Consider the following 17693-nt stretch of genomic DNA (forward strand, 5'->3'; position numbering starts at 1 on the left):
GAAGAGGAGAATACTTTTGAAGTCCAGTAGTGTAGTGTGAAATGGGTCATTAAATTGCACTTAAGTCACCAGGAATCACTGAAAATTATAATTTATACTCATGAAGTGATAGGAAATGCATTTATAGCAACAAACACTGCCACTATTTCAAAGCAAGTTAAAAAAGAATTTATAGCCATTGCTCAAATATATTAAAACAGATAGTCTTTCATGTGCCTGTCAAGTGCTGTACAGGTGAACACATGAGTGCATTACAAGTAGAACACACTCTGATGCCACTGGACTAGACTGACAGTATAACGCGTAACTTGTGGAAACAGTCAGCCACTCATCATCATCTAAAACAAATATATGCATATTGACTTACATTGCTAAATGAGATGGGTCACTGCTTTTAAAGACAGATTTTCTTTTTAGATGTAGTATAAGAAATCAAACCTTTCTGAAATAACTACTGCATAAGAATATTTACAAAAAGCAAAATAATTTACCTGAACTACTGTTAAATACGTTTTGTCAACACAAAAAAGATCCAAAAAGCTGCGACTGGTTAGTGTACTGGCCAGTTGCCTTCAAATGTTCCATTTGCATACAGAATATGACCCTCATTAGAGAATAACAGGTTAAGCTCACAGTGATGACAGCTGAGCTATGAAATCTGCATTTTTTTTTTAATCTTCAGGTTTCTAGATGGCTTTCAAGGTGGGAAGTCCATATGTCAGCATGCACTTTAGCAAACAGCTGCTTACCTAGGTCACCAGTGACTCTGTAGGTGCCATCTGCAAAAACCCAGAAGAAAACTCCTTTGGTACTTCGAACATATATCCCACCATTGTCAACTCTTCCTGCAACAAATACGCCTCCATCACGTGGTTGTTCTATGTAGATGTCACAAGTGACTGTAAAGTTTTCCCTGTAAGCAAAGTGTAGTGTTTAAATAAGCAAAGAATGGATTTTGAGCAGGCAGTAGGTAGAAAACTTTTCTATACAGTATAGCAACCTTTTTGAGGAAAGGTTTAGCCATCCTAATTGCTACTACCTACAGTGTGAGATGTATAGATCCATCCTCACCTATTACTTGTCTAGACTGGTAGTTCCCCACCCGCAAGTCCATAGATGGTCTTCTAAAGAATTATTCTTCTCAGAGGGCAACAACAAAAATAAGCATCTTGTCAGCAAGTTAGTTTGTTACACAAAGGTTTGCACCTCCACAGAAAAACATTCAGGTCTGCAAAATGATGAGTTAGAAACTACTACTTTAGATGACTGAATATCCAAGATTTTAGGCCACAGCTGCTAAAATTTGATCTTCACTTCTCTAGGGTTTTTAATACAGGTCAAGCCTTAGGAAATCCAGACCCCTTGCCCAAACAAATTATTAAACAATATTAAACAAATCAACCTAGTTTAACTATTTGTTATATTCACTTGATTTTCCTGTGCAACAGCGATACTTGAGCACAACTATAAAGTTGCGCACAGAATGACAACTGAAAAGGAGGATAAAAATATAGCATCAAGCAAAGGAATCTCAGAACAATCAAGTGGCACCTAGAAAACTTACACAATTTTTTTTCTTGAAGTTGCAGTACAAGCGCAGTACAAGCCCCTTACAATAAAAAATAAAAGTATTCATTTATTCTATTAATGTACGTTCAACAAACTAAAAATCAAAATCCCAAGTCTGAAGTGACTCGCAATAAAATGGTGTTAGTATAGATACAACCTATCTATAGATTCAATACAACCACGAGAGCAAAACATTAACAAATGCAGGAGTAGGAGTGCATAGCTTTCACAAAATAAAATTAAAATTCAAACCAAAAACAACTAAATAACCCTGAACTTTAATCATGGTAAATTGTTATTAAAGACTGAAGTTACAATCATCACCCCACAAAGAAATCCAGTGAAAGATTAGTTCAGCAGTGCAATACAATGCAATAAAACTGGAAAACATCAACCCAGGACAAGATGAGCCTTAAGCTGGGATGAAACAAACATATCAAAGGCTATGAAATTGAAGACTGAAGTTATGAAAAGTTATAGCTGTGTAACACCTATATAGGTGTATATAGATGTAACTTGAGCAACCAGCTGAACATTCAGAAAAAGCTTTATTATGAGAACAGGATGAGAAAGGAAAGGAACCCAAAGTGAAATAATTGGAAGCTCTGGGGCATTTCAGTGCAGGAGTCTAAGAATAAAGACTACGAAGTAGTTTCAGGGATCACTGAATGTGATCTGCTCAAAGAGGGGAAGTTGATTAAGGGGGAATATAAGACTTGCTTAACAGAGAACTGCAGATGAAAACATCAGATAACTGAAAAAACTTCCAACTAGAAGGTGGTGGCATACTTCCAGGCTTCAGGGCAAAATGATCATTTGGTCAGGCCTGAAAATAGACAGGTGAAGCTTACTCTGAAGAAAGATTTGGGGGATTATCGATACTGTTAGAATGAAAAAACAGACAGAATGGTTACATGAAAGAGTATCAAAAGAATTTAGGCTAGACTCTTACAAATCAAAGAAACAAAGTCTTAATAAAGTTTACTTTTATTTACTATTATTAAATCTAATATTTAGCAGGTTCTTTACCAAATCCTTTTTAATACTAATAAAATCATGCTGAAATGTTTTGCTTGATCCCAAATTACCAGCATCACAGCTCCTAGAAAGAACTACAGTCATTACACCTGACCAGTAAAGCTCAGTTACATTCACACAGAAATAAAACTGTTCTCTGTAGCAGGTTAATCAAATCCACACAGTTCTAGGGACTGCTCAGAAGGTGGCAGTTATAACTGAATTAACTCCCAAATTATTTCACTGATACAAGATTGATTAAATCACTAACAAATCAAGCTTTATATGGACAAGCAAGACCACTTAAAGTAATTTAAACTGAATCAATCTTTTGTCCCATTTAAAAAACACATTGAAACTCAGTGCACACTTTGAATTATGATCCTACCCGAGTTACTACTTTGACTTGGTCTTTCTAATAAGCCACCCTATATCCACTGTTCTCAGACAGCTTGGACAAATAATGCCCAGCAGGATAAGAGGAAAAAATTTTCCACCAGGAAGACACTGCAGCACTGGAAAAGGTTACCAAGAGACATGGTGGAAATCTCCATCTTTGGAGGTTTTCAAAATTCATCTAGACAAGGACACAGTTGATCTGATCCAATAGCATTGGCAATAGTCCTGCCTTGAGCTGGGCTCAATGACCTCTGGAAGTTCCTTTCAGTCATCACTTCCACATGTCTACAGACAGTCTGAATGCATAAACCATCTGTCCAAGAGAGATGAGGCTGGGGACAATGAACCAACCATAACCCACACCAATAAGGAGGACATCTTCCTATGTGTCACCAGAAAATAGTGTTTACATACCACTGAAAATTTCCTATGATACTGATGGTTTGGTCTGCATCAGAAGACCAAGTGATGGGTCGCTGAACCACCACCTGACGGAGGGTGAACACGTGATCTCCTGGATCGGAAGTGTTTATGAAGTACTCAAATACTCCTGTTTGATCTGCAAAATTCGGAGCTTCACTGAAAGGTGGATTACCTGTTCAGAGAATAAAATATATATCAACACCAAAATATTATTTTTCTTCAATCTATCCTTGACTTCAGAAAGTTCCTCTGAAGGTATTTTCCATACCTCTGACTCACTTTATCAAAGTACAGACTCCAAAACAGATCAGTTTGGGGGGCTGCGAGGTTTTGTTGGGTTTGGATTTTTTTAGTTTTGTTTTTAAGCAGGCCCCAGTTTTTACATATGCATAAACAAAACAAACTCCCTTCTTTGCTTTTTCACTTCCAAAAACTACCTCACTACAGTTATGAGCTGTATCATTTGAATCAAGAATTTTAAAACTGTTGGTAGCCAACCAATTAAAACATAGTATTAAATACACCTTCTTGCAAGTGAAGCATGCAGGTGTAAACTGTCAGAGAAGCAGGTATAAATAAGAAAAAATAAAACACATGCAGATTGCTTCATGTCTCATACACACACATAGATGACTCAAATACCACAACTGTTACAGACTTTCTATCTTGAGACTATATCTGTGTGTAAATTAAGTTTCTAGACCAGAGAATTCAGACTTACGAATATTGAAATCATCTTTGTAATTAGAAGGAAAGGGCTGAGATGGTGGAGGGTCTGGGCAAATACATTTTTGCCCTGTCTTGAGCGTGGTTAAAGTGTAGACTTCATCCACATTTAGATCTAAATAAAAACTTCCCCTCCAGACCTGGAATTAAAGAAAGCTCAAGCTGCAAAAAGAAAAAAATCAAACACTACTAAATAGCAATATATCCAAGTTTGAGTTAGAAGAGATCCTCTTAAGTCCTGATTTCAGGCAAAAATCCTTTCTTGCCTCAGTGTAATTCCTCCAAGCTATATTCAAAACTATTCCCCCAGCTTCTTTATAACATTCTCCAGGTAAGCTTGGATACAGCTAGTAAAGTTGTAGTCAAACAGAGCAAATGAGACATGCTTTAATTATGCAGTTAAGGTATGAAAGCTTAACTTTTAAAGCAAAGGGGGAGGAAACACTTGAAATTACAGACAGACTTTTAGGAACACTCATTTATGGGCAGGATTTAAGTAAAGTCACATGCAAGACAGAACGCGCCTCGCTTTTTAAAAGGGCCATTTTAACAAAGTCATTAGTAAATAACTTGAGAAAGTGCATTTTTATCAAGTTGGTGAGAAACTCCATATTCTCACTACTTTGGGTAGCACAAATATAATTTCAACAGAGGTTCTTTACTCCACAATATTTCTTCTAAATGCATCCAGAGAACATGCAGGTCCCAAAGGTTTGACAAGGAACATAGGCAGAGAGGCTAAAAAGTCAGAAGGTTAATCAGGCCTCCAGGCCAGAGAAATACTGTGGCTACGATCTTGCAAATCTTCCTGTAGCATGAACTCCAAGGCTAATTCAGACTGACACTAACACCTAGCAGATGAGTGTAAATAAGGTTAAACTGGACAAATAATGCTTGAGTCTACCATACTGACATTTTATTATATTGCTAATGTACAGGCTGAGAATAAAATAAGGTGGGGCAGGAAACAGAAAAAGGTCAAATGCATCATTAACACATTTGAACCAAGTAATTGATTACTCTCAAACTACATACCTGTTAAAAAGCAGTGATGCATCAGCCCTGCACAACAATTAACATCATCAGCCTACTCAGCATTTGTTTATGAACACACATAGAAGACCATGAAGTTTGTCTCTGAAGGCACACCCAGAAGGGCCCAATACAAGTTACTTTAGATTATTCTGATATATGGGATCCTACTTTTTACTTTGTAATCCTATATTCTAAATCAAAGAAAAAACATCTTTTTCCACTATCAATTCTTAAAAGCAAGATTACTATAGAGTATTAAAACAGATCCATTTACCTTTACAGGATGGAGCTGCTGAAAAAAAGTAGACTGTGCAGATTCAAAGCCAAGCCTAGAATGCCACACCTGAAGTGTTTTCACCATATACTGCAATGAAACATAACACAACTTTTTTTTAAGTCCTTTAATATTCACCTTTAGAAATATCCATCTCTTAAGGGTGTCTACCTTTCATTAGATCTACTGATCTCATAGGAAGCCACCAATCCATTTACCCAGTCAGCCACTACATACAGATTAACTTTTTGCAGATGATGCATGTCAATAAGTCTTTGTCCCAACACACAGTAATACTGCTTAGGGAGACAGAAAGCAATGCGATCACACACACACATCTTTACCTTTTCTATTAATCAATAACAGCATCATTGATGCAAACTCTCAGCCTACTAGCAACCAGACTGAGATAGTCTCATGCTAATTTTGCTTTAATGAGACCTTGAGGTTAGTTCCTGGTTTTGATGTTCATTCTTGAACAGAGCATGTTGCCTATAGATCTCCAAACTCCTGTGATACCATGGCATATCAACTACATTAGTTACTGATTTTAATCATAGACAATCCTTGCTATTTCTTAATAGAAGAACAACATTCTTAATATTCTCTTCTTAATAGAAGAATTCCCAGAAGAACAGCAAACAAGGCAATCTAAAGTTTGATTTGGATAAGCTGTCTGATACTTCCCCCAAAGGGAGCTGTATTCCAAAAGTGATACTCAAATGCTTTTCCCAAGTAAACCATTTTATCACCACAGTATGCCATTCAAAATATCTCCTCCTAAATGAAGGAAAACTAATGTCACCAGAAATCAAACTCCAAATATTTAAACACTTCCAGCTTCTGAGAAGCAATTATCCTTAACAGCTACTAATAAAACATACTCGAGTTTATGCTACCAGAGCATTCTTCACATTTCAGAGAGAGATTCAGTTTAGTGAGACCACAAAACCCAGGAGATTCTCAGAATCTCTCTTCATGGAATGGAGCAACCTAACTTAAAATGTACAAATGACTGCAGTTATTCCCCTGGAAAGAAGCTGATGGCAATTAGAAAGGTCATGACTATGCTAGCCAGTCAAACTAAGTCAGCACGTCAGAGCAACCAGCCTTGAAATAAATCCTGAAGAAAAATCCAATTGCATCTTTATTTTAGGGGATTTTTTCATCAGCACACAGATGATTAGACTGTAAGGTAATAGTTATACAAATTCAGTTATGACATTACATCTCGTGGTAAAAGCGGGAGTAGAATGCTTTAGACTTTGCCAGAGGTATAACAGCTTCTATTGCTGAATGTGTAGAAGAACTCTGATTTCTTGCTATCCTGTGATATTACCTTGTTTGTATTCAAATATAGATAGCAACTCACTTTATGAGAGTGATCAGATGTATTCAATATCTACTTACAAAAGACCCTTTGAGGTAGAAAGTTGCTCTCTGAGGTGACACACTGAAATGAGGCAGTGGAGGCCTGATACACTGAGAGTGATTATGACTCTGGGGGGAAAAAAAAACAAACAAAAACAAAACAGAAGGAATATACATTTCTGGAATTCACCAGATACCAGTGCTGATGAAAAAAATCATATAGCATAAGTATAAATAAAAAAAAGCCATATAGGATCAGTTTTCATCTATTTCACTGCTATCTTAATGACAGTTACCATTATACTACCTTAATAATTTTATTTGGGATGTTGCTTAAAACAGAAAATGATTTAATTTCCTACTGAAAAGTCATCAAATTAAGGCTAATTTGTGATATAAAGATGACATATAGAGTGACCACCAGGAACATTTTGATAGCTGCCTATTCAAAGTTTAGATAGAAAAAGGACATTTAGTGGTCTCACTAACAAAACTACAAATATCATAGAACATCTTCACACATATTAAACCATGTACATCCAAAGAAGTTATTCATAACAAAACATTGCTTTATCTTTTCTAGTTTGTTGGAGCTGCTGAAGCACATTACCATAGTTTCAATGATAATCGTAAGGTTTCCCAGGCCATCAGTCAGAGCTACAAAGCTGCCACCTCCTTCTAAATGTCCATCCACTTGTAAGTATGACCAGCCTGGTTCAGTAAATTGGGTTGTGTGTGCTGAAATAAAACAGAACAAAAATTGGAAGAAAATAACTAAGCCTTGATTAAAAAATAACTACCATTTATAGTCTAAACTAAATTTTTCTCTCTCACACATGCACGCAAACTTTTAACTTTGGGAAGAAAGTAATGAAATTTCCAAAACAAATTGCACCTATATAAGAAGAAAGATTAAAGAATTATATTTAGGCACAATTAAAAACATCAGCTCAATGGCAGACAAAACAGTTAAAAAGAAATGTTAGCAATTAAACAGGAACAAAAACACTATTATGCCATTGTATAAATCAACCATGTAGCTGCAACATTCATCAGTTTCTCTCTCACATGCACACTCGTCCATTTTTACAAAGAAAACGGTTGAGCTAGAGAAAGTACAGAAGGCATCTATATGAGGAATAACTAAGTGAGGTAGAGTTTTCAGCATGTAAGAGGCAGTATCAAAGAGGGATATGACATAGATCATAAAATCCTGAGCAGCATAGAAACAGGAACTCTTCAGTCTCTCTTCTGAAGTCCAGTGAAGTCCAGTATGGTTTTTTCTTTTTTTTTCTTTTTTTTTCCCCCTCTCCTTTCTCTCTCTTTTTTTTTTAATATATATGTTTTTACATATGCAGGTAATAACAGAAGAATAAAAATTGACATTTGTCTTGATTCTTCTTGATGACATTGCTTATGCCACCTGCCCTACTGAACTGTAGCAAAGACAGAAAAAGATAATGGAAGGACTACACAATTACCAGTGAAGCCAAGTGTTCAGAGATACTATGTAGAAGTATTCCCCTTCCCCCAGGTACAAGAAAATGCTGGGTTACACAAGCAGCCTCAAAAGAACACAGAAGTGCTTTGGTCTAGTTTCTCAAATGGAAAAATACCAAATGTCTACTTAAGGAGGAGAAAAAATAAATAAATAAAAATAAAAAAACAGAACCAGGCAAAGCACACTAACCTTTACTGGCATTTCAGATCAAAATACTTTAATAGTGACAGCTATAAAAGACAGCAGTTAATTCATTTGTGCACGCACCCCAAGGTCAAATATTTAGATACCCCCTGCTACTGATCTTCCTGCTTTCTGTTAAAGGGAGCAATTTTTTTTTGTATTCATAAAACAGTTACACAGAGCTACTTTAATTTGGTACAAAAATTAATACACATTTAAAAGCATTAAATCAATAAAGGGCTTAGATGATACAGTTATGCTCTGGTTTAGGTCACTTTAGCAATATATATTTGCAAACTTTTCACCTGTAATCCAAATAGGCGCTTCTACTCTGTAGTAGCCACTCCATGGTTCTTGTGCTGTCATTAGTCCACATCGACCAAAGGGCAACTCTTCATAATAACTAGCTACTAAATTCCATGCAATGGTTCTGGAAGAAAAATAGGGTTTTTTGCTTCATTCATGTGGATAGTAGTAGATGAATTTGGTACAAGGATTTACACCTCTTCTCCCTTCTCCACCTCTTTCTCTCACCAAGGATTTCAAACTAAAAATCTCTAAATTCTAGAAAGCAAAAACTGCAGTACAACTATTTTCTCTAGCATAGACTGAAAAGTAGTTTAGGGCAAAAATCTTTTCTGTTAAAGGACAAAACCACAGGAGGGGAAAGCAAAGCAAATCAACTAGCAGTGTTGGGAACTGCTTACTGATACGTTCTTTGTGTCACTGTAGCAAGTTGCCAGAATTAGGACATTAATGGAAACGTGCACTGAGGGTTAAAGACTCCATTTACATTTTCTCTTCTGACCACATCAGTTTGTGGAAACCTTGAAGGAAAAAGATTAAGTTGCCAAAGTTTAGAAGGTTTCTTTGTTGGTGGAGGTTTTTTTGGTTGGTTGCTCCCCACCCCACCCTTTTTTTTTTTTTTTTTTTTTGGAAACAGTAGAAAGTATAATCCTTCCTTTACCCACATACATTAAGAGATAACAACTTTACCTGGCCAGCTTCCAGCAATTGTTACCATTTTAAGAAGTTGTCAGAACACTAACAAGTTAGTTAATTCAAGTCTTTTGATCTGGTCTTCATTGAAAAAAATCTGTAGCTAGGACTTGAAACTCAAGATCTGTACATCCATAAATGTGCAAATACAGCTTAATAAAGCAGTTATTAATAAAGCTGCTGTATTATTCTCCTGCTGTGAACTGATGAGAGCAAAAGGTCCATTTTCTAAAGTCATTGCTATAGTTTTACCACAGTTTACATGCATTTCAGAAAGGATGTAGAAACCCCCAAAAATGTGCTCATAAAAAAGCAGCTTTGAGATATAAACTTGACAAACTGCTCACATTAAAAGTCTTCAAAGGTCCAACCTCACAGGAAAGGAATGAAAGGAACTCAGACTCAGAGGAAGTGAATTTAGCAGAAAGATAAGCCTTCTTTTATCAGCCAAAGCCTGTTTTCAGTATAGAAGCCAAGATAATTTCATTGGATATATGGATTTGGAACTATTCTACAATAATTTATGAATTCCATATATAGGTCTGGCTGTTGGGTTATTAATTAATGGGGTTCATATAATTACAAAGGGCTTGTAAAAAATAAAACAAAAAAAGACTCGAAACAAGATATTTAAGCATATGAGAGCCAAGAGAAATATACTGGTCAGGAATTCATCTAGGAAATATTTATGTTAGAAAATGTCAGCTCTCAAAAGGAAAGATAGGATTCATAGAAACCAGTTGATTTCAATGAATATCGTTTTACTGGTATCCGCATCCTTTGTTGTGCTCTGTTTCAAGCATTTTGGACAACGATATTTCTCTTAATAGTTCCAAAATGAAATTATGTATAATATAAAGCTTTGAAATTATTTTGCTTATATCCTGATGCTTACGTTTTCTTTAATCAGACTTTTTAAAATTAGTAGTTGTTTCATTGGAAACAAAGTATGTTTTCTGGTCTGTTCTAAAATAGTGAGTTATGTAATTTTCCAATAAATAGAACAACAGCTTTCTTAAAGATTTCAATTTGGCAAGAAAATGTCCAGGAGAGAAAAAACACCAAAAAACTACAGCAGATTTCAGACTGGATCCTCAGAAGTTGTGTGGAAAAAGTAGATGATGACATTCTTATCTGCTCCTTTTAACTTAAGACAGCAATAAACTGACAAAGACTAAGAATCATATATAGAGATTAGCTTTAAAGTTATTTTCCTCCAGTGTTTTTCATGCTGTTAGTTTTCTTATGAGTGTTCTCTTTTTAATAATATCATCAGATGCTCAAAGACACCTGAACTCAGTTGCGTAAGCCAATGGAAACATGGGGACCAGTAACTCAAGAACACACTAAAACTTGTTGGACTTCTATCTGCAAAGGGTAAGGCCACTGGGCTTGATACCTTACTACATTTGCACTCAGACTGATGGTGGAGAGCACTTCACTTTACTCTTTGTCTTACCATAGCAAATGGATGCATGGTATAGTACTTTAGATAACTCTTGCGTATGAAGCTGTGAAAGCGAGCAACAGCACACAACACTTACGAGGTCATGTTTCCATTCACGTAGTTTTGGTTCAGGATCCGAGCCCAACAGCCTGCACCTACTTCATCATTGAAAGTACTATAATCTTCTGAAGACCACAGTTTCTTCTGAGTTAATATGGCATTTGGCACTGTTTTTGTTCCAGGATAGTGAGCCCTACACAATATTTTCAAAAAGAAAGAACATTTATCACAAAAAGAAAAATCAAAGCCCGAAGCACAAGCAGTAGCAAACCAACTCTCCTCCTCCAAACCAAAAATGAAAAATAAACTCTTGCTTTGGAATAACAGCAATGGAATCAAAGAAATTGGTAACAGAGAGATCTGTAATATTATGTAGCTTATCTCATTTGCATCAGTACAAGATTATTCCTTCTAATGCATGTCAGTGCATGAGTAGACCTAGTTTTAAATATACCATGCGGGTCCCACAGCTTTCTAAGGCAAAGCTTTATCCTGAAATTTAGCTCAAATACTTTCATAACTGCTGTGCCAAATAAAGAAAATCATGCTATACTTTGCACTAAACAAATCTGTAAATAATTATAGATCAACAGTAAGATAAAGTACAAGGTATTCTTCTAAAACCTTAACTGCATGAATGCCCTAGTCATCATCTAAGAAAAGCTGACTAGCTTTGTACACCTTTTTAATAAACTGATCTTTCAAGCAAGGCAAGCTAGTTGGACTAAAAAAAACAGTTGAAAAGGTGTAATAAACCAAAAAAAAAGTGACACACAATAAAAGCTCATTATCTTTGCAAGACTTTCCTTAGTATGAGAACAGATTCTCCCAAATGAAGACTACTGATCATACTTAGCTACAACACTGATTCACTGTGCCAAACTAGTCTGACTGAAATAAAACCTTTCAAATAATTTACAGAAAACAAGGTCATGATTTTCCCCTCAGATAACACACCCATTGAACACACTGGTAAGCTAAATACATGCACTAAAATCCAAACCATCAGCACGGGAAATGAAAGCATAAAAGTTTCCCTTACTATTAGCCTGAAATATCACAAGTTTATGAATTTGTGAGCCAGGGACACAAGAAATACCAATTTTTCTAGGTTAATGGTTCAATTTGACCCCCAGATTGGGCCTTGAGCCATTTCTCAGTTTTGTAGTCCTTCATATATAACTTTACTAGTGATAGCCTAACAGATGTTAGAGAATTTAAGTACATCCTCCTTTCTGCTGTTCAGATTATTGCATATTTTCCTTTTCGCTTGGAAACACAAGTACTACCTTGGTACCAAGCAAAGGCTTTGGTAATGGCATGAAAAGTGTAGTCTGCAAAGACAAAGCAGAAAAGGAATAGATCTGTACTTCTATACTCCATACCCCAGGGAGCTCTTTGTCTTAATTATTAAGTATCAGCATCCTTGTCAAATACAAATTATGTTTAAAAATATATATATAATAATAAGGGGGGCATATTTATAAAAAGCTTTACACAAGATCACATGGAACATGTATAGAGCTCAGATCTCCTACACAAAGATGAAGGTTTCCCTTTATTTGCATAAAAGGGAACAGAGAAATAATTCAACATCAAAGACACTAAGGCTATTAAAATACATTGGGAAAAAATAGGGGCGATAGGATTAAAGTTCCAAGAACAAAAAACAGGTTCTAGAGGCAGACAGACTCTTTCAGTACATCTTCATTGGCAGCTTTGTTCCACTTAAAGCCCACAGGCTTAAAACACTCTACTTTTGTCCCACTGGTTTGCAACCAAGAAAAACAGTTTCACCTCCAGTCGAGAAATGGATCATTTTTCTCTCTTCTTAGATGCAATTTCCATAACTGTTAATGAACGTGATTTACATCCTATTTGCTTCTCACTCAGACACCTCTTTTAACCAGGGGTTTTTGTTTTATTTTCATTAATAACTAAATCAGTCCTAAAAAAGTAGCACATGGGTAATGAGTTCAAAACTCCTATTCCATAGGAATGCCGTACTTTTAAAAGTACAGCAATTATTTTAAAACTTCTAATATCAGTGTAGATTTTATGCCTTAAAAAGACCTATTCAAATGCACCAAATAAACATTTGCTATCAGATTAAGGTGTAGACTTTTAAATGCAATATGCCTTGGGTTTGTTGAATTCAACACAATTTATATTTAAGGAAAACACTAGATCATGTTACAGCCCTCTTTCAGACTTCGTGTGCCACTTTACAGCCTCAACAATTAACAAATGAGGTATGCAGCAGAGGAAAGGATATTAGCTGTGTCAAGAAAATAGTGTAGTCTGCTCCTTCAGCAGGGAAAGCAACTTTTTTACTCCATTGGAGAGCCACCTTAAAGTCAAGAGAACTCTAAACCTGTATGATGCAACGACAGATACACAGAAGTCACCATCCAGTTACTTTCAGGAAATAATTGGTCCACTGAAGGATCACTATCACTTGGAGGGGTCTGAGTATCCCAATTAATGTTATAAAGTTTCAGGAAGAAAAAAAAAAAAAAAAAAAAAGAGACTCCTAAACACCTATGCTTCTTGCTTGCTGCCTGGGAAGATGAACTGGAGAAGAAAGTTTACGCACCATCCTTACAGAAGTGATACTTCAACAGCAGCAGATTCTCTGCTCTTTTGAGGCACACTATAACAGAAGAGTATTTCCAAGAGAGAGGAAAGTGATACGTATCATGAAAGTAGGAAAAAGTTACACTGGCTCTTGGTAGAGAAAAGGTAACGAGAAGAATGGTACGAACAGAATTACAACAAACATGCCATATAACTATAAACTTCAGGTTAGTGCCAGAGAATTTACCAACAGCTATTAATATCAGTGTTTGCATTCTTCAGATCACTGTCATTTACAAAAAAAAAATTTTTTTTTTAAATTAATCCCTCTGTTTTAGTCTCTCTAGCACCTTGGTCTGGGGGTCAGCAGATGGACTGAAAGGGGAAGAGAGATGTTTTGAATGCTGTATTTTAGTAAATATACATCAAAGCCATTTTTTGTTTTCCACTTTAACGGGTCTTAACAGAGTGCTTCATCAGAGCCCCTAACTGTTACAGCAGTAACAAAATATTTTTAAAATATTAACAATTATCAGATGAAGTGCTTTTTATACAGCTCCACATCCTCCTATATCTCCCATGTTAAAAAATCCACAGTTCTGTGTAGTGCAAAAGTTTTGTAATTGATAGTTACACCAGATCAGATATATTAACAAAGTAACAATAGTTTTAACTTTTCTACTTTTGAGTTGTGAATGCTGCTTGGCACAATTGCCTACAGTGTCCCAATTAGGATAATCTAGTTACAATAAATCCTTTGTATGAATTCTCTTTTGATGATAGCAAGGGAACAAAGGGGAAAAGGGGGAAATCAGGACAGAAAAAGCAGGGTTTTCACTATTTTTCTCTCGTGCACCATGACAAGGCTACAGAAATAAAATAATACCAAGATTAGCATATAGAATACCATCATTGCAATGAAGCTTTACAGAAGAGCACTACATACAAAAAACTCAAAGCCTGGTTCTCAACATTTCTCAAAAATTGAATTTTTCAACTAACATGACCATCTTTCCCATTTATCACTCTTTATAGGCACACAGGCACAGCAGGAACTTGCAAAAGTTTGAAATCACACTACTACAGGCACCATAATTCCATCAAACAACCATTTCACAAGGTCATCTTTTTCTTGGGTTGTTCACTCGGACATAATTTAGCTCTGACAAACTTCTCTCCAAAAGGCCTGGTTTTGTGTGACGCTTGCATTCAGCCAAGTGTATCTTCAGAACAGATCCAGTTAAGAATGCTGATGCTTCTATCCACAGAGACTGAGATGTCACCTAATGGTATTCTGCATTTTATTGGGTGAAAATTAAAGCTGTTGCTGTTACTCCTAATGTCACTCTCTAAACACTTCCTATTTTCTTTCAATTAGCAGCAAGAAGAGAAAAAAAGGTTTTTGTTTTTGTTTTGTTTTTTCTTCCCCCAATATCTAGAGCAAGAGTAATTTGGTCTCTATAACAGGCAAAATTGAACTAACTGGTTTACACTGTGTTACAAGTAAGCAACATATCTAAAGTAAAAAGAGTAACTGTGGAATCTGTAAGCCTATCCCTGGAAAACAATGTTTTTAAGAGCTATACTGTCATTTAATTGTGTTCAGAATAAGAGCAATACTTGTTTGTACTTCATTATATTTCATTTCACTGGCAAAATTGATGCAGCCATAATAGCTCTGAGAAGCTTATTGCAAATATCATATTATAAAGGGCTTTGGTGACCAGGGTCATTCCTACGTGGGTAAACATCTATTAGTATTTTTACAGCATCTCTTCAGGGCTCTCTCTCGTTTCCAGCCATTGCAATACCTTACCGATGAAGCCTGGATGCAAACAGTGCAAAATAAAACAAATATAGACAAAAAAGCACCAGCTTTAACTAATTTCCCATCCAGCTGATCTGATTAGAGGCTTCACAGATTACAATGAGGTTGAGTCCAAAACTGATTTTATGTACAGTCATGTAAAATCCTGGCTATTTGAAATATTTCCGCAGTTAAAAAAAAATCATGAAGAGATGTGCACCACTGAATGTCCAGTAGCCAGCTGATTATCCACTACAGAGTGTTTCAATTCCCTGTTAAGGCTGAATCACAGTAGGGACTTTAGAACTTAAACTTCTCACACAGAGTTAAGTAATTATAGCTCACTAAGACAGCATGAACCAGTTCAGCTTCATGAACCTACTGACTGCACACTTGAGGCTGCCAAAAATTGGAAAGGAAACATGCTCAGTGCCATGGGATCATGGTAACACAGCTCCACAGTTTCCAGACATCCGTGGATTTGAATCTGGTCAGAGTGAGTTCTAACCGCTTTCACCTGTTGATCTACATATGATCCAAGTCTCCACTTGCAAGAAAGTATTAGGATACCTTTTGTTGTTCAGAATATTTTTCAGGGACAAAAAGTGTGTGTGGCAGGGTCGCTTTAGTTTTTGTTTTGGGGGGGGGGGGTTGCACATGTTGTATATGATGTTCTTGAAGTTAAAAACCCTGGATTGCCTGTGTTTGGAGGGGAAACCTTTATTTATACACCTACTATGGGTCAGATATGTAAAGATGAATAGAAAAGACAACTCAAGTTGAAGCAGAAACAGTTACATTTGAAGCATCTGATTGGGTCAGGCAAGTTTAAGGATCCTAAGAATTTAGAGTTGTTGTGAAAAAAAAAAAAATTAAATTGGCAAGTCTTATTCACATTTCTATTCAGCAGACAAATCAACATACAACCGCAATTTTAGTCTACTACTTTGCAAAATATTACCATTATATGATGAAACCGAGAAACAGAAAAACAAGTCAGCTTGTTGCATACTACTATCCAAACATATCCCCCTCATCACAACAAAATAGGAACTAAGAATCAAGACACAAATTTAGCTTAAAAAAAAAAGTCAGTCGCAATTCATTTCTGGATCCCACAAGTTTCTGTTATTGCAGATTGATGGAAGTCAGTAATACAAGGCTGTATATAAGGCTGTAAAGTTAAAGCACTTTTTTGCTTACCAAATAAGAACCAAAGCAACCCTCAGAATAAACAAGGTTGTCCAAAAAATTTAAGTTCATCAAAAGTGCAGCCACAGCCAATAGGATTCTTCCCCATGATGGGAGACTTGTGATTAAAGGGTCTGAGTTGCCACCAGGACAAAAATCTGTGATTTGATGTGGGTTAGTAAGAAAGATTACAGTATAAGACTTTTAGTTGCAGATAAAAAATACATAAAAATATGAGGTAAAGCTTTAGCTTTGCTATTTCTAAATAAGCAAATAAAGACAAACTGAGAACAAACCACCAAGAAAGAAAAAAAGAGAACCCCCTACCCAATCACATCGACCACTCCGTGGAGCTCAGAGTCAAGCAGCAAGACAAAGGAAATGGGCTCCCACAGTCTATCGCTGGCTATGATCCTCACCTGCTGCAGACCATGCTTATCCAATGTGTATCTTAACAGCTTTAAAAGAAGAGAGGAAAGAAGAGAGAGAAGGGAGAAATAAAAAAGTTTTTCAAATTTTCAAACATTTATTATTGGGGAAGGCAGTACCTCCTTCAACACTAACCGAACAATTGAACATATTTCAACTTTTTCTCCTCCCCTCAAATCCAACAAAAACTGCTACACCAAATAAAATGTAACAAACAGACTGTCAAGCACAAAAGGTCTTCCAGGAAGGACAAGTTATTCATGTCCATGGCAAAAGAACCAAATGTTTTTCATTTTTCCTTGTTTTCCTACAAACACAAAACTACAGATAAACAAAGGCAAAGCGTATCCCATGTCATGCAAGATAGTCTATTTGCAGATCAGCCATTTAGATGTTACAATGTTGAGAGTTAAGCTCCAAGGACCGCATACAGCAGGGCAAAGACAACTAAGTATTAACTGTGTAGCCCTTGTAAAACCAAAACAAACATTTAATTAAGGTGACAAGGAGATGATTTCACCTATTCTCCCAACTAATTGAATATTTCAGTTTAACAATGAAGCAACACAAATGAGACCAGCTCTTCCTAAATACAATCAAAGGGAAAAAAAGAAAACCCAGACATATATTCACACCTTATTACTCAACTCCATTTTATTTCAAATTTCAAAATTGCAATCAGTGT

At 36.0% G+C, this 17693-nt stretch overlaps 1 protein-coding gene across 4 annotated transcripts in view; it reads right to left on the reverse strand.

Annotated features, from left to right (window-relative positions):
- The window catches only part of GALC (galactosylceramidase), a 45821-nt gene that overhangs the window by 5475 nt on the left and 22653 nt on the right, over positions 1–17693 (reverse strand). For 2 of the 4 annotated variants that reach the window (XM_067296894.1, XM_067296896.1), the window contains exons 7-15: positions 16907–17037; positions 11042–11197; positions 8804–8928; positions 7425–7552; positions 6854–6943; positions 5444–5533; positions 4130–4274; positions 3400–3580; positions 750–913 (exon numbers count right to left, since the gene is read on the reverse strand). In XM_067296894.1, coding sequence (XP_067152995.1) covers positions 750–913; positions 3400–3580; positions 4130–4274; positions 5444–5533; positions 6854–6943; positions 7425–7552; positions 8804–8928; positions 11042–11197; positions 16907–17037 — 1210 coding nt within the window. Of the gene's footprint in view, positions 1–749; positions 914–3399; positions 3581–4129; positions 4275–5443; positions 5534–6853; positions 6944–7424; positions 7553–8803; positions 8929–11041; positions 11198–16906; positions 17038–17693 lie in introns of those variants that run through there. The other 2 variants (XM_067296897.1, XM_067296895.1) reach the window with 2 other exon arrangements.

This window comes from Apteryx mantelli, chromosome 4, assembly GCF_036417845.1.
Source record: "Apteryx mantelli isolate bAptMan1 chromosome 4, bAptMan1.hap1, whole genome shotgun sequence".
Classification (NCBI taxonomy): domain Eukaryota; kingdom Metazoa; phylum Chordata; class Aves; order Apterygiformes; family Apterygidae; genus Apteryx; species Apteryx mantelli.